The sequence below is a fragment of the Anolis sagrei genome, chromosome X, assembly GCF_037176765.1.
Source record: "Anolis sagrei isolate rAnoSag1 chromosome X, rAnoSag1.mat, whole genome shotgun sequence".
Classification (NCBI taxonomy): domain Eukaryota; kingdom Metazoa; phylum Chordata; class Lepidosauria; order Squamata; family Dactyloidae; genus Anolis; species Anolis sagrei.
The window spans coordinates 107,265,751-107,291,379 of NC_090034.1; the positions used below are offsets into that span (position 1 = coordinate 107,265,751).

The following is a 25,629-nucleotide window of genomic DNA, read 5'->3' on the forward strand; positions in this document are numbered from 1 at the left end:
TGCACTGCAAATTGGGCCCCACTTTTATTGCCAGGACTCAATGTAATGGAATCCTGGGAGTTGTAGTTTCACAAGGTCTTTTGCCTTCTAGTCCCCTCTCCAAACTACATCTCTTAGGAATTCATAGCCCATTCATGCTATGTCTCGAGCTGTGGCAAGGAAAACATTGTAAATATATACAGCATGGTCCCATTTACCTGCACCTGACAGGTGAGTCCTTGCACTTCTGATGCAAACATGCGCATCATTCTCTATCCATTTGGAGAGGACACTTTGGCCCATTTGGATTGGCAATAATGTGCCATCCGATGCGAACATGCGCATGATTCTCTATCCAGTTGGAGAGGACACTTTGGCTCTTTGAATGGGAAATAATGTGCCGTCCGATGCAAACGTGCGCATGATTCTCTATCCATTTGGAGAGGACACTTTGGCCCATTTGGATTGGAAATAATGTGCCGTCCGACGCAAACATGTGCATGATTCCCTATCCATTTGGAGAGGACACTTTGGCCCATTTGGATTGGAAAATATGTGCCATCCGATGCAAACAGGCGCATGATTCCCTATCCATTTGGAAAAGGACACTTGGACCCATTTGGATTGGAAATAATGTGCCATCCGATGTGAACATGCGCATGATTCCTTATCCATTTGGAGAGGACAGTTTAGCCCATCTGGATGGGAAATAATGCGCCGTCTGATGCATGATTTCCTATCCATTTGGAGAAGACTCTTTGGCCCATTTGGATTGGAAATAATATGCTGTCCGATGCGAATGTGCGCATGATTCCCTACCCATTTGGAGTAGACACTTTGGCCTGTTTGGATTGGAAATAATGTGCCATCCAATGCAAACATGCGCATGATTCCTTATCCATTTGTAGGTGACACTTTGGCCCATCTGGATTGGAAATAATATGCTGTCTGATGAGAACGAGAGCATGATTCCCTACCCATTTAGGGAGGACACTTTGGCTTGTTTGGATTAGAAATAATGTGCCATCCGATGCTAACATGTGCATGATTCCCTATCCATTTGGAGAGGACACTTTGGCCCATTTGGATTGGAAATAATGTGCAGTCCAATGCAAACATGTGCATGATACCCTATCCATTTGGAGAAGACACTTTGGCCCTTTGGATTGAAAATAATGTGCCATCCGATGCAAACATGCGCATGATTCCCTACCCATTTGGAGAGGACTCTTTGGCTGATTTGGATTGGAAATAATGTACTGTCCAATGTGAATATGTGCATCATTCCCTATCCAATTGGAGAGGACAGTTTGGCCCATTTGGATTGGAAACAATGTGCCATCCGATGTGAACATGGACATGATTCTCTATTCATTTGTAGAGCGACTCTTTGGTCCATTTGGATTGGAAATAATGTGCCAGCTGATGCGAACATGTGCATGATTCCTTATCCATTTGGAGAGGACAGTTTAGCTCATTTGTATTGGAAATAATGTGCTGTTTGATGCGAACGTGCGCATGGTTCCCTATCCATTTGGAGAGGACACTTTGGCTGATTTGGATTGGACATAATGTGCTGTCCAATGCGAACGTGCGCATGATTCCCTATCCATTTGGAGAGGACACTTGGGCTCGTTTGGATTGAAAATAATGGGTCATCCGTTGCGAACATGTGCAATTTGCATTTTGCTGCTAACTCCAGGTCATTTTGGAACACGTTCAGAACAATCTCCTGGGTTGAAGAGATGGACAAATGTCCCCTCCATCCCACTACGAAGAGGTCATCGCCCGATTGTCCCAAAGGGAGAAGGGAAGGGAAGGCACCCAGGGCAGTGGTCAGTGTTAATGAGTGACCAGAGGCAGGGAGGGAGTGGGAGGCTTGATGCCCGTCTCAGAGAGAGAGAGTTTTGGGTCTGGGTCCGTGCGGAGCCTCCTTTCTTGCAGCCATGAAGCTCCTCGTTGTGCTTTTTGCCTTGACTGTGGTCACAGGTGAGTGCCACCTCTTCTCTTGGGTGCATCTACACCGTAGAATTAATGCAGTTTGCAACCACTTTAATTCCCATGGCTGGGTGCTATGGAATCCTGAGAATAACAGTTTGCACTCTTTGGCTAAAAAGCATTGCAAACCCACAACATTCAGGATTCTATCACCTGGTGTTTGGCACGAATGCAGTTTGGCACAGCTGGAAATGGGCATGGCTTAATGCTCTTGGATACTGGGAATTGTAGTTTTGCAAGGTCATCGGTCTTCCCTGCCGAAGAGCCCCAGCACTCTTTGGTAGAAAGGGCGAAGAGGTCTTGCAAAACTATCTCCCATAATTCCACAACTTTGGGGCCATGGCAGTTTCAAACTGCCTTGATTTTACAGGGTTAGCCCTTAGTAAAGCTACAACTCCCAGGATTTCCTTGCCTTGAGTGGTGTCAAACTGTATTTACTCCGCAGTGGAATTGTAGTTTGGCAAGATAGTTGGTCTTCCCTGCCGAAGAGCCCAGGATTCAATAACTTTTGGGCCACTGAAGTTTCAAACCGCCTTGATTCTAAGGTGTAGGTGAATCCTTAGTAAAACTACAATTCACAGGATTCCCTAGCCTTGAGTGGTGTCAAACTGTATTAACTCCGCCGTGGAACTGTAGTTTTGCAAGATTGGTCTTCCCTGCCAAAGAGCCCCAACACTGACTTTCCTTCTACGCTGCAGAGACACAGATACCATCCACAGATATATAAACCCATTGTCCTATTTCCAACAGACCTCACTACCTCTGAGGATGCTTGCCATAGATGCAGGCGAAACGTCAGGGAAAATGCCTCTAGAACATGGCCATATAGCCCGAAAAAACCCACAAGAACTGAGCCCCAACACTCTTTGGTAGAAGGGGCTAAGAGGTCTTGCTAAACTATAACTCCCAGGATTCCCTAGCCTTGAGAGGTGTCAAACAGTATTAACTCCACAGTGGAACTGTAGTTTTCCAAGATTGTTGGTCTTCCCTGCCAAAGAACTCCAACACTCTTTGGTAGAGGAGGCCAAGAGGTCTTGCTAAACTATAACTCCCAGGATTCCCTAGCCTTGAGCGGTGTCAAACTGTATTAACTCAGCAATGGAATTATAGTTTTGCAAGATTGTTGGTCTTCCTTGCCAAAGAACCCCAACACTCTTTGGTAGAGGAGGCCAAGAGGTCTTGCTAAACTATAACTCCCAGGATTCCCTAGCCTTGAGCTGTGTCAAACTGTATTAACTCAGCAATGGAATTATAGTTTTGCAAGATTATTGGTCTTCCCTGCCAAAGAACCCCAACACTCTTTGGTAGAGGAGGCCAAGAGGTCTTGCTAAACTATAACTCCCAGGATTCCCTAGCCTTGACTGGTGTCAAACTGTATTAACTACGCAGTGAAATTGTAGTTTTGCAAGATTGCTGATCTTCCCTACCAAAGAGCCCCAAGCACTCTTTGATAGAGGGGGCTAAGAGGTCTTGCTAAACTATAACTCCCAGAATAGTTTCAAACTGCATTAACTCTGCAGTGTAGATGCACCCTACCTCTCAAAAGGGTTTTGCAGCTAAAGCCATAATTCACTTTTTTCTATTTATTGGAAAGATTGGTTTTGCTTTGTTTACATCCTCTTGAGAGACACTTTGGGCAAGTCACGCTCTCTCAGCCTCAGAAGGGAGCGATGGAAAAGTTGATACATATGAGTCTGGTTTTGTCTTGCAGGAGGCCAGGCCTTGACCATCAGAGAAGACCCCCGTTCAGAGCCCAAGTTAGAAAGGTTGATGGAGAAAATAGACAGATTCTGGACAGAAGCCTTCCATGCCATAATGGAGAAATTCAATACCATCCGCAGTTATGAGCCTGTCAGGACTGTCGGGTAAGCAGACCACTCTGACATGGCTGCAGCGTTTGAACTGCTGCGGCTCAATGCTATAGACAACATTGTAGTTTCACAAGGCCTTTTGCCTTTTCTGCCCAAGTGGGCGGGTGCCTGGCCGAACTGCAACTCTCAGGAATCCCTAGCATTGGACCATCACAGTTCAAGTAGTGTCAAACAGCATTAGAATCCTAGCATCCTAGGCCATCCTGTAAACAACCAATCTGTCATGCAGGGAAAGCACAATAAAAGCATCCTGTATAGATGTCCCCTGAGAGAGGGGGGCGGGATAGAAATACAGCTCTATTATTATTATTATTATTATTATTATTATTATTATTATTATGTCATGTCAGGAACAACTTGAGAAACTGCAAGTCACTTCTGGTGTGAGAGAATTGGCTGTCGGCAGGGGACACCTGGATGAATTGATTTTTTTTTTATCATCTGTAGCGAGGGAGAGAGACTGTTTCTTTATTTAAGAAAAAACCTTTTTACTCTTACAATGATTCAGTTTCTTCTTTTATCTTGGCTGGGACTTTCTGTGTGCTCTTTAACCTTTGTACAGGCACTGAGACACACTTCTGTATAACGAAGTAACACAGTTTATTTATAACTTCTGGCTCCAACACTTGTGGTTACATTTGTGTTTTGTTGTAATCTTGAGGCTTACAGTCAGTATAATATACTTGGTTTACTTTTCTGAAGTAGACTTTCAATGTTTCACATTCACAAACAAACCCTTTCCAAGCATCTAGGGCTGTATTATGTATTTCCGAATGATGTGTGCAGATCCAAGTCAGGTGGCCTTTTGCAGTTGACAGATCATGGTTTTGTCAATGTTTATGGTTTCCAAATGCCAGCTGAGATCTTTTGGCACGGCTCCCAGTGCGCCAATGACCACTGGGACCACCTGGACTGGTTTATGCCGTCAGAGCCTTTGCCGTTCGATTTTGAGATCTTGATAGTGGCTGAGTTTTTCCTGTTGTTTTTCCTCAATGCGACTCTCACCTGGAATGGTGACCTCAATAATCCAGACATTTTCCTTTTCCACAATCGTGATGTCTGGCATATTGTGTTCCAAAACTTTGTCAGTCAGGATTCCAAAGTCCCACAGGATTTTTGCGTGTTCATTTTCCACGACCTTTGCGGGTTTATGGTCTCTTTACCAGTTCTTGACACCTGGCAAGTGGTCCTTGTGACATAGGTTCCAGTGAATCATTTGGGCCACAGAGTTGTGCCTCTGTTTGTAGTCCGTCCCTGTGATTTTCTTGCAACAGCTGAGGAGATACTCCATGGTTTCATCCAGTCCAATCTCATTCTGCCAAGGAGCAGGAATATTGCACTGAAAGCACCTCGACATATGGCCATCCAGCCTCTGTTTCAAAGCCTCCATAGAAGGAGCCTCCACCACACTCTGTGGCAGAGAGTTCCACTGCTGAACAGCTCTCACAATCAAGAAGTTCTTCCTCATGTTCAGGTGGAATCTCCTTTCTTGCAGTTTGAAGCCATGGCTCCATTGCGTCCTAGTCTCCAGGGCAGCAGAAAGGAAGCTTGCTCCCTCCACCCTATGACTTCTTCTCATGTATTTATATATGGCTATCATGTCTCCTCTCAACCTTCTCTTCTTCAGGCTAATCATACCCAACTCTTTAAACTGCTCCTCATAGGGCTTGTTCTCCAGACCCTTGATCATTTTAGTCGCCCCCTCTGGTCACATTCCAGCTCATCAATAACTCTCTTCAGTTGTGGTGCCCAGAATTGGACACAATAGGAAGGAAACTGCTTCCACCACACTCCGATGAACTTCCAGTGTCACCCAGAAATTTTGGATTGCAAGTCCCATCATCCCTTGCAAACCTGAGAGGTAGACCTTTGGCTTTCATTGAAAAGCCTCCAATGAACAAATCATGGAATCCTGGAATCCTAACGTTGGATGGGACTACTAAAGGCCATCTAATCCAACCCCAATGCTCCACAAAGCAAGACAGCATTAAAGTCTTTCCAATAGATGGCCATTTAGCCAACTTACACATCTACTGATGCAGCTTAGAATGGCATTGGCCTCTTTAGCTGCTGTATCCTTCAAATCCTAGAGTTGGAAAGGACCCCAAGGGCCATCTAGTTCAACCCCCTTTGGCATGACTCCTAAAAGCCATCTAGTCCAACCCCAATGCTCCACAAAGCAAGACAGCATTAAAGCCTTCCCAACAAATGGCCATTCCGCTAACTTATCTACTGATGCAGCTTAGAATGGCATTGGCCTCTTTAGCTGCTGTATCCATCAAATCCTAGAGTTGGAAAGTGTTGAGAGTAACTTCACAATTCAGCAGCAGATCAGTTGGACAACTTCAGCGCTTTCCAGTAGCTTATTTATTTATTTGCTGCATTTGTTGACCGCCGTTCTCAGCCCTAGGGCGACTCACGGCGGTGTACAACATATAAAAGACAATTTACAATAAGCCATAATGAAAAAACCAACATATCACTAATACACAGTCATATAATTACACTAAAATAATCCGCTCCGTCTTATCGTAGAATCATAACCAATCTCGTAATCCATATTCCGTTCCAGTTGTCGTTACCAGTTAATGTAGCACTCAGTTAAATGCCTTCTCAAATAGCCATGTCTTTAGGCTCTTACGGAAAGACATAAGGGAGGGCGCCTGTCTGATGTCAACAGGGAGGGTGTTCCAAAGCCGGGGGGCCACCACCGAGAAGGCCCTCTCTCTCGTCCCCGCCAGACGTGCCTGTGAAGCAGGCGGGATCGAGAGAAGGGCCTCCCCAGACGATCTCAAGGCCCTCGTGGGCTCATAGGCAGAGATGCGGTCCGAAAGGTATTTTGGGCCGGAACCGTTTAGGGCTTTGTAGGATAACACCAGCACCTTAAATTGGGCCCGGTAGCAGATCAGCAGCCAGTGGAGCTGGAACAACAAGGGCGTTGTATGCTCCCTGCGTCCCGCTCCTGTTAGTAACATGGCTGCCGCGCGCTGGACTAGCTGAAGCTTCCGGGCCGTCTTCAAGGGCAGCCCCATGTAGAGAGCGTTGCAGTAGTCAAGGCGGGATGTGACCAGAGCATGTACCACTGTGGCCAAGTCAGACTTCCCAAGGTACGGGCGCAGCTGGCGCACGAGCCTAAGCTGTGCAAATGCTCCCCTGGTCACCGCTGAAACCTGGGGGTCCAGGCTCAACGATGAATCCAGGATCACACCCAAGCTGCGAACCTGCGCCTTCAAGGGGAGTGCGACCCCGTCCAGCACAGGCTGTAACCCTATACCCTGCTCGGCCTTGCGACTGACCAGGAGTACCTCTGTCTTGTCTGGATTTAATTTCAGTTTGTTCGCCCTCATCCAGACCATTACAGCGGCCAGGCACCGGTTCAGGACCTCGACAGCCTCCTTAGTAGCAGGTGGGAAGGAGTGACAGAGTTGGACATCATCCGCGTACAGATGACATCGCACCCCGAAACTCCGGATGATCTCACCCAGCGGCTTCATGTAGATATTAGACAGCATGGGGGACAATATAGAGCCCTGTGGAACCCCACAGGTCAAAGGCTGTGGTGTTGAACAGGAGTCCCCCAATGACACCTTCTGGGTGCGACCCTCCAGAAATGACTGGAGCCACAGCAAGGCAGTGCCCCCAAGACCCATTTCCGCAAGACGCCCCAGAAGGATACCGTGGTCGACGGTATCGAAGGCCGCTGAGAGGTCCAGGAGCACCAACAGGGACACACTCCCCCTGTCTAGCTCCCGGCGCAGATCATCCACTAAGGCGACCAAGACCGTCTCGGTACCATGTCCCGGTCTGAAACCAGACTGTGCCGAATCTAGATAATCCGTGTCTCTCAAGAATACCTGGAGTTGTGAGGCCACCACGCTTTCCATGACTTTGCCCAAGAAGGGGAGATTGGAAACAGGCCGAAAGTTGTCAAATTTAGTGGGGTCCAGTGATGGTTTCTTCAACAGCGGTTTTATAATAGCTTGTTTTAAGCTCGCTGGAATCTTGCCTTCCCGAAGGGAGGCATTAACCACCACCGTTACCCACTCAGCCAATCCCCCTCTGGCCTCCTTCAGAAGCCAGGATGGGCAGGGGTCTAGGATGGACGTGGTGGGCCTCATTCCTCCAAGTATCTTGTCCACATCCTCGGGCTTCACAAACTGAAAAGAATCCATCAAAATAGGACAAGCAGGTGCTCGTGTCACATCCTCAGAGACTGCATTTAACATGGTGTCCAGCCCAGAACGATCAAAGCGACTTTGTCTGCAAAGAACCGAGCAAATGCTTCACAGCGCGTGACCGAATTGTCAGGGCTCCCGCCTGAGGTGGCGGGAGTTAAAAGACCTCTGACAATCCGAAACAACTCCGCCGGACGGTTTTTTGCAGACACAATAGTGGCCGCAAAGAAAGTTTTCTTTGCGGCTTTTATTGCCGCGGCATATGCCCTTAGAAAGGACACAAACCGTGCTCGATTTGACTCGCTTGGGTCCGAGCGCCACACGCTCTCTAGTTCCCTCTTCCTTCGCTTCATCACTGCCAGCTCCTCAGTAAACCAAGGAGCTGGTTTAGCTCGGCTACTTGAGAGGGGACGTTCCGGAGCGATCATGTCAATTGCCCTGGTCATCTCCCCATTCCAGAGAGCGACCAAGGCCTCGACATGGTCACCTACCGAGGTGGCGGGAAAATCCCCAAGAGCCATCAGGAATCCATTCGGATCCATAAGCCTCCTGGGGCGGACCATCTTAATGGGTCCTCCACCTTTGCGGAGGTTAGGGGGCGCAGTGAGCCTAAATCTGATCAGGAAGTGGTCGGTCCATGGCAACGGAGAGATGGACAACTCCTCCACACCGCCACCCTGCTCCCATCCCTGGCAGAAGACCAAGTCCAATGTATGTCCAGCACAGTGGGTGGGGCCAGATATTTGTTGGGACAGCCCCATGGTTGCCATGGCAGACATGAAGTCCTGAGCCGCTCCTGTGAGGGTCGCCTCGGCATGGATATTGAAGTCCCCCAGCACAAGAAGCCGTTGAGACTCCAACGCCAGGCTCGAGACTACCCCCGCTAGCTCAGGTAGGGAGACTGTAGTGCAGTGAGGTGGACGGTACACTAGCAGAATCCCTATTCTGTCCCGGTCACCCACCCTCAGGTGGACGCATTCAAAATTTGTGGTCTGCGGGATGGGACTCCTGGTCAGATGGATGGAATCTCTGTAGACCACTGCGACCCCGCCTCCCCGTCCTCCGGATCTCGGTTGGTGCTGTACGGAGAAGCCTGGAGGACAAAGCTGGGTAAGATTTACGCCTCCAGCATCATCCAGCCAGGTCTCCGTGATGCACGCCAGATCTGCCCGCTCATCCAGGATTAGATCCTGGATAAAGGTCGTTTTTCCGTTGACAGATCTGGCGTTCAACAGCACCACCTTCAATCCAGAGGGCCCGCTCACCTGGTTACACCAATTTACCTTAGGAGACCGGTTTGGGATTATTAATGTAGATAGGCGGTCCGAATTAGGCCGAATTTGAGGTCTCCTTTTTCCGCATCTCCCCCTCCCCACCATGACCTCTATGGGGGCCCCTCGGCTAATGGAACACCTCCCCTCCTCCATGCCGCAGTCCAAACCCAAGATCTTAGTTTCTGTTTCGCTAGTTGTTTGGTTTGTTGGCCCTTGCCAACTCCCTTGCTTCCCTTTCTTCCCCCTCCCCGCCTCATTGTTGTTCACAGGCTCCAGCCCACTTCCTCCCTTGTCCCTTCCACTGGTCAACAATAACAGGGACAGCACAAATAGGGGGATGGAGAACCACATGGATAGCAGTAGATTCAGATGGTAATAAGCGTTCCAGCTACGACAGTTAGAGAGTTCGTAAAGTGCAAGAGTCTTAAAGCGCAGCACAGTCAACAAAACAACTCAGTTAATGACACAACTGCGTGCCATTGAGGTAAATTCATAAAGTGCAAAGATCTTAAAGTGCAGCAATTGCCCGGAACTGGCTCTCAACGCTAACTAAAGTGCGGCATAGAGGGATAGGGGAGGGGGCGTAAGTGCTAGTACAGTTTAGCAGTAACTAGGCAGGCGCCTTAAAGTGCTATATTGCGTTCTTATGCCAAATTAGCAGCAAAAAGCAACTAAGGAACGTACTATGTTAGTAATCTGTAAACACACTACTAAGAGGATATCAGTGGTAACAATCAGGTAAGGTTATCATGATTCAAGGTGTAATCTCTGGACGGTTGATGTAGAAAAGCGGATGAATCTTCAATCTTCCGGAGATGGTCAACACGGCAGTGGTCAGCACAATTGGTCTATCACAAAGCTTCTTCCTGCTTTCCCCCAGTCTAGATGACATTACAAACTTACCACAGTATACAGTTATATCTTGTCTTAGCATACAGGTTCTTTAATTACATATAGCCTTCGACAAACAACATCACAGCACAAGGAGAAATATACACTGTACATGACTTCCTTATATACAATTCATTTACACATAGCAATCACCGATTGGTTCCCAACTCATTGACTCAACTCAAACCCAGGATTGCATCATTCACAATCACCTGGACTAGGCCAGAACACATTCCCCAAATGATTCCCCATATACAATCAATGCATGACTCAGCATTCCCAATAGAAGCCCATTAGCAGTGCATGACTCAGCTGTATTACATTGCAATACATTGTAAAACCTGACAGAAAGGATCCCATGGGCCATCCAGTCCAACCTCCTTCTGCCATAAAGGCACAATTTGATCCTTCTTGATAGATGGCCATCCAGACTCCACCAGTAGTCCATATTCCTCTATAGAAGAGCTCTTACCATCAGGAAGTTCTTCCTAACCAGGTGCCCTGAACCCTATATCTCTTGCATTTCATGTTTTTTGCCTTTGTGTAGCACCATTTGGGTCTTTTAGGGGAGAAAGGGCCAAACAAGGGTAACAACCCAAACCCATCTTAAAACATACAATATTTGCGATATATATGTTTCCACTTTGCTCCTGGATGTATCTGCTATGCTTTTTTTTTGCAGGGAACAGCAGGAGAAAACCTTGGAAACCCTCTGGCAGCAAATGGAAGAGCTTCCTCCTGAGATGAGGGAAGCAATGGAGAAAGTGTCGACTCTCAGTTGGGCTGCCTTGGGGAAGGCTTTTTGGGCTTTCTTTGAGTGGAAGTGGCGCTATTATGATGAATTAAGAGTAATCACGGAAGCGCTGGCACTGTACGTCGACCCAGTGGCCTCCAAGGCGTTTTGGTGCGTGGAGTGGCTGGAGCAGAACGTCGGGCCCACAGCGATCAAAATATACCAAGAGATCGAGAGACCCTTTGATCAAGCGATAGAGTCCCTGATGAGCACACTGTCCCCTTACACCAAGGAGCTGGAAGAAATCGGGGAAAGCCTCCAAGCCCCGCTGAATGAAGTGGCCAAGCAGCTCCGACTGGGGGTGGAGACCCTCAACGCAGACTTGAAGCCCTACTGGGTCCCGTTCCTGACGGAGTACAAGAAGTACGACCCAGCGCTCATGGAGTGGATAACAGGACCTTTGTTCCCCCCTCCGAAAGAAGACAGCTATCACGTTGCCAGGGCTCCGCCTTATTCAGAGGCAGAGATGAACCAAACAACAACCCAGGTGTATCAAACAATTTAATTAAAACAGCACTTACTTTCTGGCTGTTTTAATAGTCCAAAATATAAAACATAAAGATTGCACTCAGCCACAGAATAAACAAAAATAGTAAACACTGTTGTGAAGTCGAACATGACCTCCCCCCCCCCCCCCTTCATAAGAGATAGCAACTTATAGTTTTGCTAAGAGTAAGGAAACCAGGCTGGATAATCATAGAATCATAGAATCATAGAATCAAAGAGTTGGAAGAGACCTCCTGGGCCATCCAGTCCAACCCCATTCTGCCAAGAAGCAGGAATATTGCATTCAAATCACCCCTGACAGATGGCCATCCAGCCTCTGTTTCAAAGCTTCCAAAGAAGGAGCCTCCACCACACTCCGGGGCAGAGAGTTCCACTGCTGAACGGCTCTCACAGTCAGGAAGTTCTTCCTAATGTTCAGATGGAATCTCCTCTCTTGTAGTTTGAAGCCATTGTTCCACGTCCTAGTCTCCAAGGAAGCAGAAAACAAGCTTGCTCCCTCCTCCTCCCTGTGGCTTCCTCTCACATATTAATACATGGCTATCATATCTCCTCTCAGCCTTCTCTTCTTCAGGCTAAACATGCCCAGTTCCCTAAGCCGCTCCTCATAGGGCTTGTTCTCTAGACCCTTGATCATTTTAGTCGCCCTCCTCTGGACACATTCCAGTTTGTCAATATCTCTCTTGAATTGTGGTGCCCAGAATTGGAAACAATATTCCAGATGTGGTCTAACCAAAGCAGAATAGAAAGTAGAAAGTAGCATGACTTCCTTAGATCTAGACACTATGCTCCTATTGATGCAGGCCAAAATCCCATTGGCTTTTTTTGCCGCCACATCACATTGTTGGCTCATGTTTAACTTGTTGTCCAGGGTTAAGCCTTGGTCAGTTTGATGTGTATCATTTAATCAAGGCTTTATGCCCTATTCTCATATGTTTACAGCAGAAGGGAACCAATTTATTACTGAAAAATCATGCCACAAAAGTATTTGACTTTTCCCACCTGAGGCACACCTGGGCTCCTGAGGGTTCCCCATCTCACAAACAAGGGACTCTCTTTCCCCCTCGTGGATAGATTTCCCTTTATGGACCTTCCTATGAATAATATGAACTATGGACACTGGGGGAAGGTAGTTGGGTTTACTCTCTGTATTATGATTTCTATATTTTCGTATTTTCTCCTGTATTTCTATATTTCCCTTCATGAATCTGACCTTGCCCTGACTCTTTTGCCCCCTTTCCCTCTCCTTGAGGAAATTACATAAGGAAGTTGCACGGGGTATGGCAAAACGATATCTCTGGACAGGGGGTAAAGCAGATCCCACCAACTGTCCCTCCAATATAAAGAATTCACACCACTTAGGCACCAATATAACATTTGAGGGGATGTCTCTCTATTAACTTTCGCTGCCACCATAAACTGCAATGCACAGGAACACCCTAGCGATTTAAAATAATAAAAAGGCTTTTTAAGATCACCAAGCACTGTGTCTTCTTATTTGTTTAAAGGAAAACTCGTTGAGGTTGCACAGGAAAAGGGACTATCGCCACAAAGGCACACTTGACTCAGGCTTTTTGAGTTTTAAAATAAACAAGGAAAGTTTATTGATAGAAATACAGAAGAGAGTAAATGCTGTTTAAAATCTTGATGGTTACAGAGAACTTCTGGCTTGTGTCTTGAAAAACGTAACGGTTACGTGTGAATGCTTCTTTCTTTGTTACAAATATAGAGATTTACTTCTCTTTAAAAACCAAGTACACTTGACAGGAGCTGAATCTCTGTCAAGATACAACTGTAGCTTAGCTACCCTCAACTGTGGCCTAGCTAACTACAAAACCAGCTATCTTTCCCTGATAACTGTTCCAGTTTGCCACAGCTTCTTTTGCTGGCATACCTAAGGCAAACTGCCTTCCCTAAACTAATCCTAAAACACGAACTCCTAAACTACCTTCCTACTCTAATCTCCAACAACAACAGACTGACTGAAAAAGCCTCTTTCTTTCCCTCCAAACCTTGCTAATCTCCGCCCCCTTTTTTTAAACCAATCCTGGCTGTTCTAATGCTAACTCAGGCCTAGGCCACTCCCCCTCTCTGAAATGGTGCTTTCCCTAAACTAAAATGGCTCCTGCTGCCCTCTGCCAGGCCTTCTAAAGCTGCAACTAACTGGCCTGCTTCTCCTAGGCCCTGCCATCCAGGCTGGCAAGGTAAGGGATCTTTACACCCTGCCTCTGAAAAAAAGCAGTGATCATGAAAGCCCCTTATCTTACGACATTACTTGCATGGAAAATAACAAAGAATTATCTTTCTTGACTTCGGAGTCGGGCCATCAAGAAGATTTTTGCTTGGCAAACTTTTAATCATATAACAATGGGGGAAAGATGACCTTCGAAAAGTCCTTCTTCCCAAAACCCGTTTTTCTTTCAAATCTCTCCACTAAAGACATTCACCAAAGCCTCCCCCTTTGTGCCCTATCTGATCGCAAGAGGAAAACCCAGATTAAGTAATCAATGCTTATCGCAGACCCATCTCAAGACAATAGCCTTGGTTTTTCTGGCAGGCCGGTTCTTGACTCGTTAAACTTCCAGGACATTAAACTCCATAATCCACTCAAGAATGCACTGTATCCCTTTGTCCCGCTTCCCTCCCTTTCGATTCGCTGGTGCGTTGAGGCAGCAGGAGCCTCCTGATTGGCTCTGGCGCACTGCGAAAGCCCTGTGATTGGCCCTGACGCATGGGGGACGGCCAAGCCTCCTTCAACTGTTTGCGCATTAGCCAATCCCCTTCGAGCTGGGTGAGAGGGGGGGGGAGCAGGAATTTTGAAACCCACAACTCTGTATTTTCTATTAAAATGGCCTTTATTTCTGTAACAGACAAGAAAAATGGGTACCCCTTTATTTCCACTTTATTTCTGTAACCACATGCTCTGCTTGACAAATGATTGCGGCTTTGCATCCTTTTCAGCTGAATCGCTAATAAACCTCGGTGGCACTTTTTTCAACTTTGGTGAGATTCTTTTTGGGAACTTAGGGAAAATAAATTGCTTAAAATTAGGCTTCTCTTTGCTCACCAATGTAGCGATCCCTCTTTGGTGGGGCCACAGGGTCTCTCCTCCTGGGGTAGACACTTCTAAAGTTCCTATTGACTTCAGTTGCAGGTTCAAGATTACTCCGTAGTCAAAGGTTGAGTCCAGTGGTCAAATGCCGGGAATTCAAGAAACAAAGTCCTGGGATCAAGAGTCTATACCGTAGTCAAAAGCCAGTTCAAAGATTCAAGTTTCCAGGATTCTAAGAGTTCAGGAGACAGGTCAGGATACCAAAAATCCAGAGACCTGGGGGAAAACCAGCAGCATCCACCACCAAAATATGATAAATACTTTTTTTCTCAAAGATCATTTCCCAGGCTTGCTCCTTATATCCAGAAACACCCAGCTGCAACCTATCTCTTGCATACCTCCAACCTTAATTGCTTTCACCCATGAACTCTTACTTACAAATTACTCAACCCATTAGAACTGTGCTGGTACGGCTGTACCAGGAGCTTCAGCTTCATTTTCTTTCTATTTAGTGTTTGCATATATTCCAAGGTTCCATGCATTTGCAACAAGGTGGCTTCATTTCAAGTCTTCTAAAGACTGTGTATGGGAAAATCCTTGAAGGCCTCTTACCTGTGGCACCACGGCTCCCCGCTGGGCACAAAGAGCACGTCATGTATAAAAAATCAATTATTACAGGCCCAGCATGTGGCAGCACACCTACTGTTGAACAAAGGCAGTTTGGCACAGCTGGAAATGGGCATGGCTTAATGCTCTCGGATACTGGGAACTGTAGTTTTGCAAGGTCTTTGGTCTTCCCTGCCTAAGAGCACTAGCATTCTTTAGCAACAAGGACTAAAAGGCCTTGCAAACTATAACTCCCAGGTTTCCATACCATTTGGGCCATGGCAGCTTCAAACCACCTTGATTCTACAGTGTAGGCGAGTAAAACTGCAACTCCCAGGAATAGTAAAACTACAACTCCCAGGATTAATAAAACTACAACTCCCAGGATTACATTCTCAGGCTGGAATGTGTCCAGAGGAGGGCGACTAAAATGATCAAGGGTCTGGAGAACAAGCCCTATGAGGAGCGGCTTAGGGAACTGGGCATGTTTAGCCTGAAGAAGAGAAGGCTGAGAGGAGATATGATAGCCATGTATAAATATGTGAGAGGAAGCCACAGGGAGGAGGAGGGAGCAAGCTTCCTTTCTGCTTCCCTGGAGACTAGGACGCAAGGGAAAAATGGCTTCAAACTACAAGAGAGGAGATTCCATCTGAACATGAGGAAGAACTTCCTGACTGTGAGAGCCGTTCAGCAGTGGAACTCTCTGCCCCGGAGTGTGGTGGAGGCTCCTTCTTTGGAAGCTTTTAAGCAGAGGCTGGATGGCCATTTGTCAGGGGTGATTTGAATGCAATATTCCTGCTTCTTGGCAGAATGGGGTTGGACTGGATGACCCACCAGGTCTCTTCCAACTCTTTGATTCTATGATTCTATCCCAGGATTAGTAAAACTACACCTCCCAGGATTAATAAAACTACAACTCCCAGGATTAGTAAAACTGCAACTCCCAGGATTAGTAAAACTGCAACTCCCAGGATTAATAAAACTACAACTCCCAGGATTAGTAAAACTACAACTCCCAGGATTAATAAAACTACAACTCCCAGGATTAGTAAAACTGCAACTCACAGGATTAGTAAAACTACAACTCCCAGGATTAATAAAACTACAACTCCCAGGATTAGTAAAACTACAACTCCCAGGATTAATAAAACTACAACTCCCAGGATTAGTAAAACTGCAACTCACAGGATTAGTAAAACTACACCTCCCAGGATTCCCTATCCTTGAGCGGTGTCAAACTGGATTAACTCCGCTGTGTTGATGTTGACTGTGCACTGTCTGTGCTGTCTGTGGGAGCCACAGGCCCAGAGATCTGAGGCACAGAAAATGAGCCAGGAATCTGAATCCCATCATCCTCATAATCACATAATATCTCAGCCACAACAAAATCAATATAATTAAAATATGCTTTAAAATAACAGCCTTGTGGCCATCTCTAGCTGAATTCTTTAATCGGAGACTCAGCATCACTCCTCCGTCTCTTGCAACTGGTAGTAGATACGTTGCTGTGACACTGACTCAGCATCACTCCTCCGTCTGACTCAGCATCACTCCTCCGTCTCCTGCAACTGGTAGTAGATACGTTGCTGTGACACTGACTCAGCATCACTCCTCCGTCTCTTGCAACTGGTAGTAGATACGTTGCTGTGACACTGACTCAGCATCACTCCTCCGTCTGACTCAGCATCACTCCTCCGTCTCCTGCAACTGGTAGTAGATACGTTGCTGTGACACTGACTCAGCATCACTCCTCCGTCTCTTGCAACTGGTAGTAGATACGTTGCTATGACACTGACTCAGCATCACTCCTCCGTCTCCTGCAACTGGCAGTAGATACGTTGCTGTGACACTGACTCAGCATCACTCCTCCGTCTCCTGCAACTGGTAGTAGATACGTTGCTGTGACACTGACTCAGCATCACTCCTCCGTCTCTTGCAACTGGTAGTAGATACGTTGCTGTGACACTGACTCAGCATCACTCCTCCGTCTGACTCAGCATCACTCCTCCGTCTCCTGCAACTGGTAGTAGATACGTTGCTGTGACGCTGAGCCTCAACAATCAAGCTCCATTTCCAATTGTCATCATTTTCATTGTCAATGTTAATATAATTACCTGAAGGCCTGGTCCCACATCCACATTTTCAAGTTCTTTCTAAATGAGAGGAGGGATGAAGAAAACAAATGGTCAGGAGCTTACTCTGCCCAGGACAAAGAACGGAAATTTTCCAGTGATTTGCAGAAATCCCTCAGTGGCTGTCATGGAAACCTCTAAATCTCACAACAAAGCTTCAAGGCTGGATAACAGAGGGAGAAATCCTGGGACCAACAGGTCTGTATGTGGACCTCTTCTGAAGTCCCGGGATTTTTTGCCCCTGTTGAAAATCTGCGATTTACTGCTGTCTGGAAGCACCCTTAGTCGCCGTCCTCTGGACAACTTTCAGCTTAGGGTCAGTATCCCTCTTAAATTGTGGTTCCTAGAACTGTATTCCAGGTGAGGTCCAATCAAAGCAAAATACAATTTGCATTTCATTGCTTCACCACCCACTTGTGACACCAATGGAGTACTTCCTCATTCTTTTACATGCTGCAGAAGAGTTTTATGGCGTCGTAAATTAGTTAAATTAGCCTCCCCGCATTAGTGGCACCTAAATTTCCTACTTGAGAGATGCAACTATCTTTCGGGCTGCAAAGGTCGACAGCAAGCTAGACAAATGGTCGGAAGCTTACTCCGACCCAGGCTGACTTCAAACTAATGACCTTTCAGTAAGTAGTGATTTTAATGCAGCTGATTTCCAACTAGCTGGGCCACAACCCAGGACAAACAGGTCTGTATGTGGATCTCTTCTGAAGTCCCGGGATTTTTTGCCCCTGTTGAAAACCCGTGATTTAGTGCTTTCTGGAAGTGCCTTTAGTCGCTGTCCTCTGAACAACTTTCAGCTTAGGGACAGTATCCCTCTTAAATTGTGGTGCCCAGAACTGTATTCCAGGTGAGGTCCGAACAAAGCAAAATACAATTTGCATTTCATTGCTTCACCGCCCACTTGTGACACCGATGGAGTACTTCCTCATTCTTTTATTTATTTATTTACCTGACTTCTATACGGCTGTTCTCAGCCCGAAGGCGACTCACAGCGGTTCACAACAAATACGAACAGCAAAATTCAGTGCTACAGTATAGAAACAGTTAACAACCTAACACATTACACAATTAATAAACAGTTACTACAATACCCATTCACTGTCATCTCATCATCAAAAACATGTTCCAGATTCGTCATCCATTGTTCCATTCCAGTGTTCATTAACCAATCATTGCACTAATTATTGGAACACCTGCTCAAACAGCCAGGTCTTCACTTTTTTGCGGAATACCATTAGAGATGGTGCTAGTCTAATGTCCGTAGGAAGGGCGTTCCACAGCCGAGGAGCCACCACCGAGAAGGCCCTATCTCTCGTCCCCGCCAGCCGAGCTTGAGAAGCAGGCGGGATCGAGAGCAGGGTCTCCCTGGAAGATCTCAAAGTCCTGGTGGACTTTTACACACTGCTGGAGAGTTTTATGGCGTCGTAAATGAGTTAAATTAGTCTCCCCGCATAAGCGGTACCTAAATTTCCTACCTGACAGATGCAACTGTCTTTTGGGCTGCAAAGGTCGACAGCAAGCTAGACAAATGGTCGGGGGCTTACTCTGCCCAGGACAAAAAACAGAAATTTTCTAGTGATTCACAGAAGTCCCTCAGCGGCCGTCTGGGAAGCCTCTAAATCTCACAACAAAGTATTGAACCTGGACAATGGAGGGAGAAATCCTGAGACCAACAGGTCTGTATGTGGACCTCTTTTGAAGTCCCGGGATTTTTTGCCCCTGCTGAAAACCCGTGATTTACTGCTTTCTGGAAGTGCCTTTAGTCGCCTTCCTCTGGACAACTTTCAGCTTAGGATCAGTATCCCTCTTAAATTGTGGTGCCCAGAACTGTATTCTAGGTGAGGTACGAACAAAGCAAAATACAATTTGCATTTCGTTGCTAACTCCAGGTCATTTTGGAACAAGTTCAAAACAATCTCCCTCTTTCCCGAAGGTCATGGGAGAGGGGGAAAGAGGCGGGCAAATGTCCCCTCCGTCCCCCTCCGAAGAGGTCATTGCCCGATTGTCCCAAAGGGAGAAGTGAAGGGAAGGCACCCAGGACAGTGGTCAGTGTTAATGAGTGACCAGAGGCAAGGAGGGAGTGGGAGGCTTGGTGCCCTTCTCAGAGAGAGAGAGTTGAATCTGGGTCTGTCCGGAGCCTCCTTCCTTGCAGCCATGAAGCTCCTCGTTGTGCTCTTTGCCTTGACTGCGGTCACAGGTGAGTGCCACCTTTTCTCTTGGGATGCATCTACACCATAGAATTAATGCAGTTTGAGACCACTTTAATTCCCGTGGCTAAGTGCAGGGGCGGCTCAAGCCATTACGCAAAGTAGGCCTTTGCAGTAGAGTTGATTTTGCTCAGGGGCGCTCTTGAGGCGCTCTTGGGGGCAAATAGACCTTGACATATGCGTGTTGTAGTTACTGGGATGTATAGTTCACCTACAATCAAAGAGCAATCCAAACTCCACCAATGATGGAATTGAACCAAATATGGCACACAGAACTCCCACGACGAACAGAAAATATATATCAGTGATTGGTTTGGGGGGGGGGGGGGGGGATGCCAAAATACTGTTTGCTTACCATTGAAAATTACCTAGGGCCGCCTCTGGCTAAGTGCTATGGAATCCTGAGAGTCGCAGTTTGCACTCTTTGGCTAAAAAGCACTGTAATGCTACAATACCCAGGTTTCTATCGCCTGGTGCCAAACTGCATTATCTCTCTACTGTGTGGATGCAAGCTTGGTTCTGATGTAAGAGAAGCAACGAGTTAACATTTACCATTGATGCACCTACTGTTGAACGAAAGCAGTTTGGCACAGCTGGAAATGGGCATGGCTTAATGCTCTTGGATACTCAGAATTGTAGTTTTGCAAGGTCATTGGTCTTCCCTGCTGAAGAGCACTAGCATTCTTTAGCAACGAGGACTAAAAGGCCTTGCAAAACTATAACTCCCAGGTTTCCATACCATTTGGGCCATGGCAGTTTCAAACTGCCTTGATTCTACAGTGTAGGCGAGTCTTTTGGGCTGCATAGGTCGACAGCAAGCGAAACTATTAATGGTAGGGAGCTTACTACTCCCAGTCAGTAGTGATTTAATACAGCTGGCTACTAACTAGCTGTGCCACAGCCTGGTCCTTTGCATGGCAAAAGAAAGAACAAACCTTTCCTGCCCTTTTTCATACCCACCACTTACCCGTCATCAACTATGGACACAAATGAATGATGCAGCCCTTCTTGTGAATGTCACATGGTCATGATTGAGCCTTTCTAGCCTGTGAATGTCACATAATGCATCACTAACCCCTCAATCATTCAACAGGTGTGTGACCACATGTCCATTAGAACTGTATTTTACACAATATGATAACTGTCAATGCATTCCTGTCTAACAATGCGTTCCCTATCTAACAGTCTACGCAATGCATGTTTACATTTGTCTTTTTGGCACTAGCCATGCTTGTATCCTTTCTGGCCAGATCGTAATGAAAGCCTCTGAATCATAGAATCATAGAAGCAAAGAGTTGGAAGAGATCTCCTGGGCCATCCAGTCCAACCCAATTCTGCCAAAAAGCAGGAATATTGCATCCAAATCACCCCTGACAGATGGCCATCCAGCCTCTGTTTAAAAGCTTCCAAAGAAGGAGCCTCCACCACACTCCGGGGCAGAGAGTTCCACTGCTGAACGGCTCTCACAGTCAGGAAGTTCTTCCTCATGTTCAGATGGAATCTCCTCTCTTGTAGTTTGAAGCCATTGTTCCATTGCGTCCTAGTCTCCAGGGAAGCAGAAAACAAGCTTGCTCCCTCCTCCTCCCTGTGGCTTCCTCTCACATATTTATACATGGTTATCATATCTCCTCTCATCCTTCTCTTCTTCAGGCTAAACATGCCCAGCTCCTTAAGCCGCTCCTCATAGGGCTTGTTCTCCAGACCCTTGATCATTTGAGTCGCCCTCCTCTGGACACATTCCAGCTGCTTGTTATCATCCTACTGTGCGTATTCTTTAATCTGAAACGTTAGGTGTTATTGTAAACTAGCTGTCCCCTGACACGCGTTGCTGTGGCCCAGTCTGTGTATATGTGTTTTGTGTGTGTATATGTGTGTGTATATATTTGTGTTTATATGTATATGTGTGTTTGCATATATATATATGCAACACAGTATATATAAACACAGCAGAAGGGACTTAAAAAGCCAAAAAAACAAAAATACATTACAACTCATGTGAAAAATGACACACACACACACACACACACACACACACACACACACATATATATATATATATATATGTATGTCATTTTTCACATGAGTTGTAATGTATTTTTTGTTTTTTTGGCTTTTTAATTCCCTTCTGCTGTGTTTTTGAGTATTTTTATGAGTGATGGTCACTCATTGACCTGATAGGTCTATTGTGTCCAAATTTGGTGTCAATTCATCCAGTGGTTTTTGAGTTATGTCAATCCCACAAACTAACATTACATTTGTATTTATATAGATGCTTGCCAGGCAGGGCCCTCTTTTATCCACGGTCCATGGTCTAAATTCGACCTCAAAGCGAGCAATGAAAAGGCTGATATGTTTGATTCTGGTTTTGTCTTGCAGGAGGCCAAGCCATGACCATCAGAGAAGCCCCCAGTTCAGAGCCCAAGTTAAGAGAGTTGATGGACAAAATATACGTGTTTGGGTACGGTGGCTTCACTGCCGTGGCGGTGACCTTAGAGAAAATCGCCTTCTCTGCACCTAGCACGATTATCAGGTAAGGACCCCCAGAGTGATATGGCTGGCTGCAGCACTTGAATTTCCATGGCTCAATGCTATGGACATTGTAGTTTCACAAGGTCTTTGCCTTCTCTGCGCAAGAGGGTGGGTGCCTGGCCAAACTGCAACTCCCAGGAATCCTTCACATTGAGCCATGGCAGTACTTTGACTATGTTTGGTGCCACCCTATGTTTACTATGTTTGGTGCCACCCTATGTTTACTATGTTTGGTGCCACCCTATGTTTACTATGTTTGGTGCCACCCTATGTTTACTATGTTTGGTGCCACCCTATGTTTACTATGTTTGGTGCCACCCTATGTTTACTATGTTTGGTGCCACGCTATGTTTACTATGTTTGGTGCCACCCTATGTTTACTATGTTTGGTGCCACGCTATGTTTACTATGTTTGGTGCCACCCTATGTTTACTATGTTTGGTGCCACCCTATGTTTACTATGTTTGGTGCCACCCTATGTTTACTATGTTTGGTGCCACCCTATGTTTACTATGTTTGGTGCCACGCTATGTTTACTATGTTTGGTGCCACCCTATGTTTACTATATTTGGTGCCACCCTATGTTTACTATGTTTGGTGCCACCCTATGTTTACTATGTTTGGTGCCACCCTATGTTTACTATGTTTGGTGCCACCCTATGTTTACTATATTTGGTGCCACCCTATGTTTACTATGTTTGGTGCCACCCTATGTTTACTATGTTTGGTGCCACCCTATGTTTACTATGTTTGGTGCCACGCTATGTTTACTATGTTTGGTGCCACCCTATGTTTACTATGTTTGGTGCCACCCTATGTTTACTATGTTTGGTCCCACCCTATGTTTACTATGTTTGGTGCCACCCTATGTTTACTATGTTTGGTGCCACCCTATGTTTACTATGTTTGGTGCCACCCTATGTTTACTATGTTTGGTGCCACGCTATGTTTACTATGTTTGGTGCCACGCTATGTTTACTATGTTTGGTGCCACCCTATGTTTACTATGTTTGGTGCCACCCTATGTTTACTATGTTTGGTGCCACCCTATGTTTATTATGTTTGGTGCCACCCTATGTTTACTATGTTTGGTGCCACCCTATGTTTACTATGTTTGGTGCCACCCTATGTTTACTATGTTTGGTGCCACCCTATGTTTACTATGTTTGGTGCCACCCTATGTTTACTATGTTTGGTGCCACGCTATGTTTACTATGTTTGGTGCCACGCTATGTTTACTATGTTTGGTGCCACCCTATGTTTACTATGTTTGGTGCCACCCTATGTTTACTATGTTTGGTGCCACCCTATGTTTATTATGTTTGGTGCCACCCTATGTTTACTATGTTTGGTGCCACCCTATGTTTACTATGTTTGGTGCCACCCTATGTTTACTATGTTTGGTGCCACCCTATGTTTACTATGTTTGGTGCCACCCTATGTTTACTATGTTTGGTGCCACCCTATGTTTACTATGTTTGGTTCCGCCTTTGGTGCCACCCAGAAATTTAGCATTTCAAGTCCCATCATCCCTCACAAGCCTGAGAGGTAGACCTTTGGCTTCCATTGAAAAGCTTCCAGTGAAGGAACCATAGAATCGTGGAATCCTAAAGTTGGATGGGACTCTCAAGGGCCACCCAGTCCAACTACAAAGCAAGACACAATTGTAACTCTCCTGACAGATGGCCATTCAGCCATCTTACACACCTATTGCTGCACCTTAGAATTGCATTGGCTTCTTTAGCTGCTGCATCAAACTGTTGGCTCATCTTCAACTTGTGGTCCTCTAAGACTCCTAGATCCCTATTATATGGACTGTTTCCATGCCCCCATCCTATATCTCTTGCATTTGATGTTTATTGTCTAAGGGTAGCACTGTTTAGGGGAGAAAGTGTTGTCGAGCAATTTAGAGTGGCTGTGGATAGAGAGATCCAAGCCATTGTGGGTTGCCTAGTGAGAAGAAAAGCCAGTATACACAAAGGTCTGCCTCAATGTTTCCTTCGATGGTGGAAGTATCTGTTTTTGATTCTTTGCAGCTCCCTGCTGGCGAAAACCTACGAGACTCTCCGGGAACAAGAGGCAGAACTTCCTCCGGAATTTCAGGAAGCGAAGGAGTTCCTCGAGGCCGTCTTGGAGAAGACTTTCCGGGTTTATGATCAGTTGAAACGATACGATTCTGACGGGTTGGAAAGGGTCATGGAGGCGCTGGCGCTGTACGTGGACCCAGTGGCCTCCAAGGCGCTTATGGGCGTGGAGTGGCTGGAGGAGAACGTCAAACCCATGGTGGTCGAAGCGTTCCAGGCGTACGAGAGAGGCCTGGACCAGGCGATGGAGTCCCTGAAGATCCAAGTGTTCTCTTACTCCAAGGAGCTGCAAGCTAAGGAGATGCAAGAATTTGGAGATAGCCTCCAGGCCTCCATGGTTGAAGCAGCCAAGAAGCTCCTGTTGGGGATGGAGACCCTCAGCAAGCACTCAAAGCCCTACTGGAGCCCCTTCCTCAAGGAGTACAAGAAGTACGAGCCAGGGCTCAGAGAGTGGATGGAAAGGCCATTGATCCCCACTCAGAAAAAAGACTGACCCTAGCACCTCCCTAATGCCATGACCCCTTAATCCAGTTCCTCAGGTTGTGGTGACCCCCAACCATAAAATTAATTTCGTTGCTACTTCATAATTGTAATTTTGCTAAAGTTACAAATTGTCATGTAAATATCTGATAGGCAGGGTGTATTTTCATTCACTGGATATATCCAAATACCCGATATACCCAAATTTGAATACTGGTCCTTGACATTTGGGAGTTGTAGTTGCTGGGATTTATAGTTCACCTACAATTAAAGAGCATTCTGAACTCCACCAAACTTGGCACACAGAACTCCCATGACCAACAGAAAACACTGGAAGGGTTTGGTGGGCATTGACCTAGAGTTTGGGAGTTGTAGTTCACCTACATCCAGAGAGCATTTTGGATTCATACAACGGATGGATCTGGACCAAACTTGGCACGGATACTCAATATGCCCAAATGTGGTGGGTTAGGGTTGTGGTTATGGTTATGGTTAGGGTTAGGGGGGAGGTTGATTTTGTCATTTGGGAGTTGTAGTTTGCTGGGATTGATAGTTCACCTACAATCGAAGAGCATTCTGAACTCCACCAAATACCAGATACACCCAAATTTGAATACTGGTGGGTTAGGGTTAGGGTTAGGGTTAGGGTTAGGGTTAGGGTTAGGGTTAGGGTTAGGGTTAGGGTTAGGGTTAGGGTTAGGGTTAGGGTAGGGGGAGGTTGATTTTGTCATTTGGGAGTTGTAGTTTGCTGGGATTTATAGTTCACCTACAATCGAAGAGCATTCAGAACTCCACCAATGATGGAATTGAACCAAACTTGGCACACAGAACTCCCATGACCAAGAGAAAATACTGGAAGGGTTAGGTGGGCATTGACCTTGAGTTTGGGAGTTGTAGTTCACCTACATCCGGAGAGCACTGTGGACTCAAACAATGATGGATCTGGACCAAACTTGGCACAGATACTCAATATTCCCAAATTTGAACACTGGTGGAGTTTGGGGAAAATAGACCTTGACATTTGGGAATTGTAGTTGCTGGGATT

General features: G+C 46.2%; 1 protein-coding gene across 6 annotated transcripts; it reads left to right on the forward strand.

Annotated features, from left to right (window-relative positions):
- The first annotated feature begins 1,820 nt into the window (after positions 1 to 1,820).
- Positions 1,821 to 24,878, forward strand: LOC137095007 (apolipoprotein Eb-like). Of its 6 annotated transcripts, none has more exons than XM_067461144.1 (4): positions 1,828 to 1,968; positions 21,868 to 21,890; positions 21,969 to 22,021; positions 24,057 to 24,878. In XM_067461144.1, exons 1-4 carry the CDS (start codon positions 1,926 to 1,928, stop codon positions 24,595 to 24,597), a joined length of 660 nt encoding a protein of 219 aa, XP_067317245.1. In that variant the 5' UTR covers positions 1,828 to 1,925; the 3' UTR covers positions 24,598 to 24,878. The 6 variants fall into 6 exon arrangements, with proteins under 6 accessions (XP_067317240.1, XP_067317245.1, XP_067317242.1 ...); XM_067461143.1 differs by lacking the exon at positions 1,828 to 1,968 and adding an exon at positions 19,406 to 19,481; XM_067461139.1 differs by lacking the exons at positions 21,868 to 21,890; positions 21,969 to 22,021; positions 24,057 to 24,878 and adding exons at positions 3,689 to 3,842; positions 10,871 to 12,966 and having other exon boundaries at positions 1,821 to 1,968.
- The last annotated feature ends 751 nt before the right edge of the window (positions 24,879 to 25,629 follow it).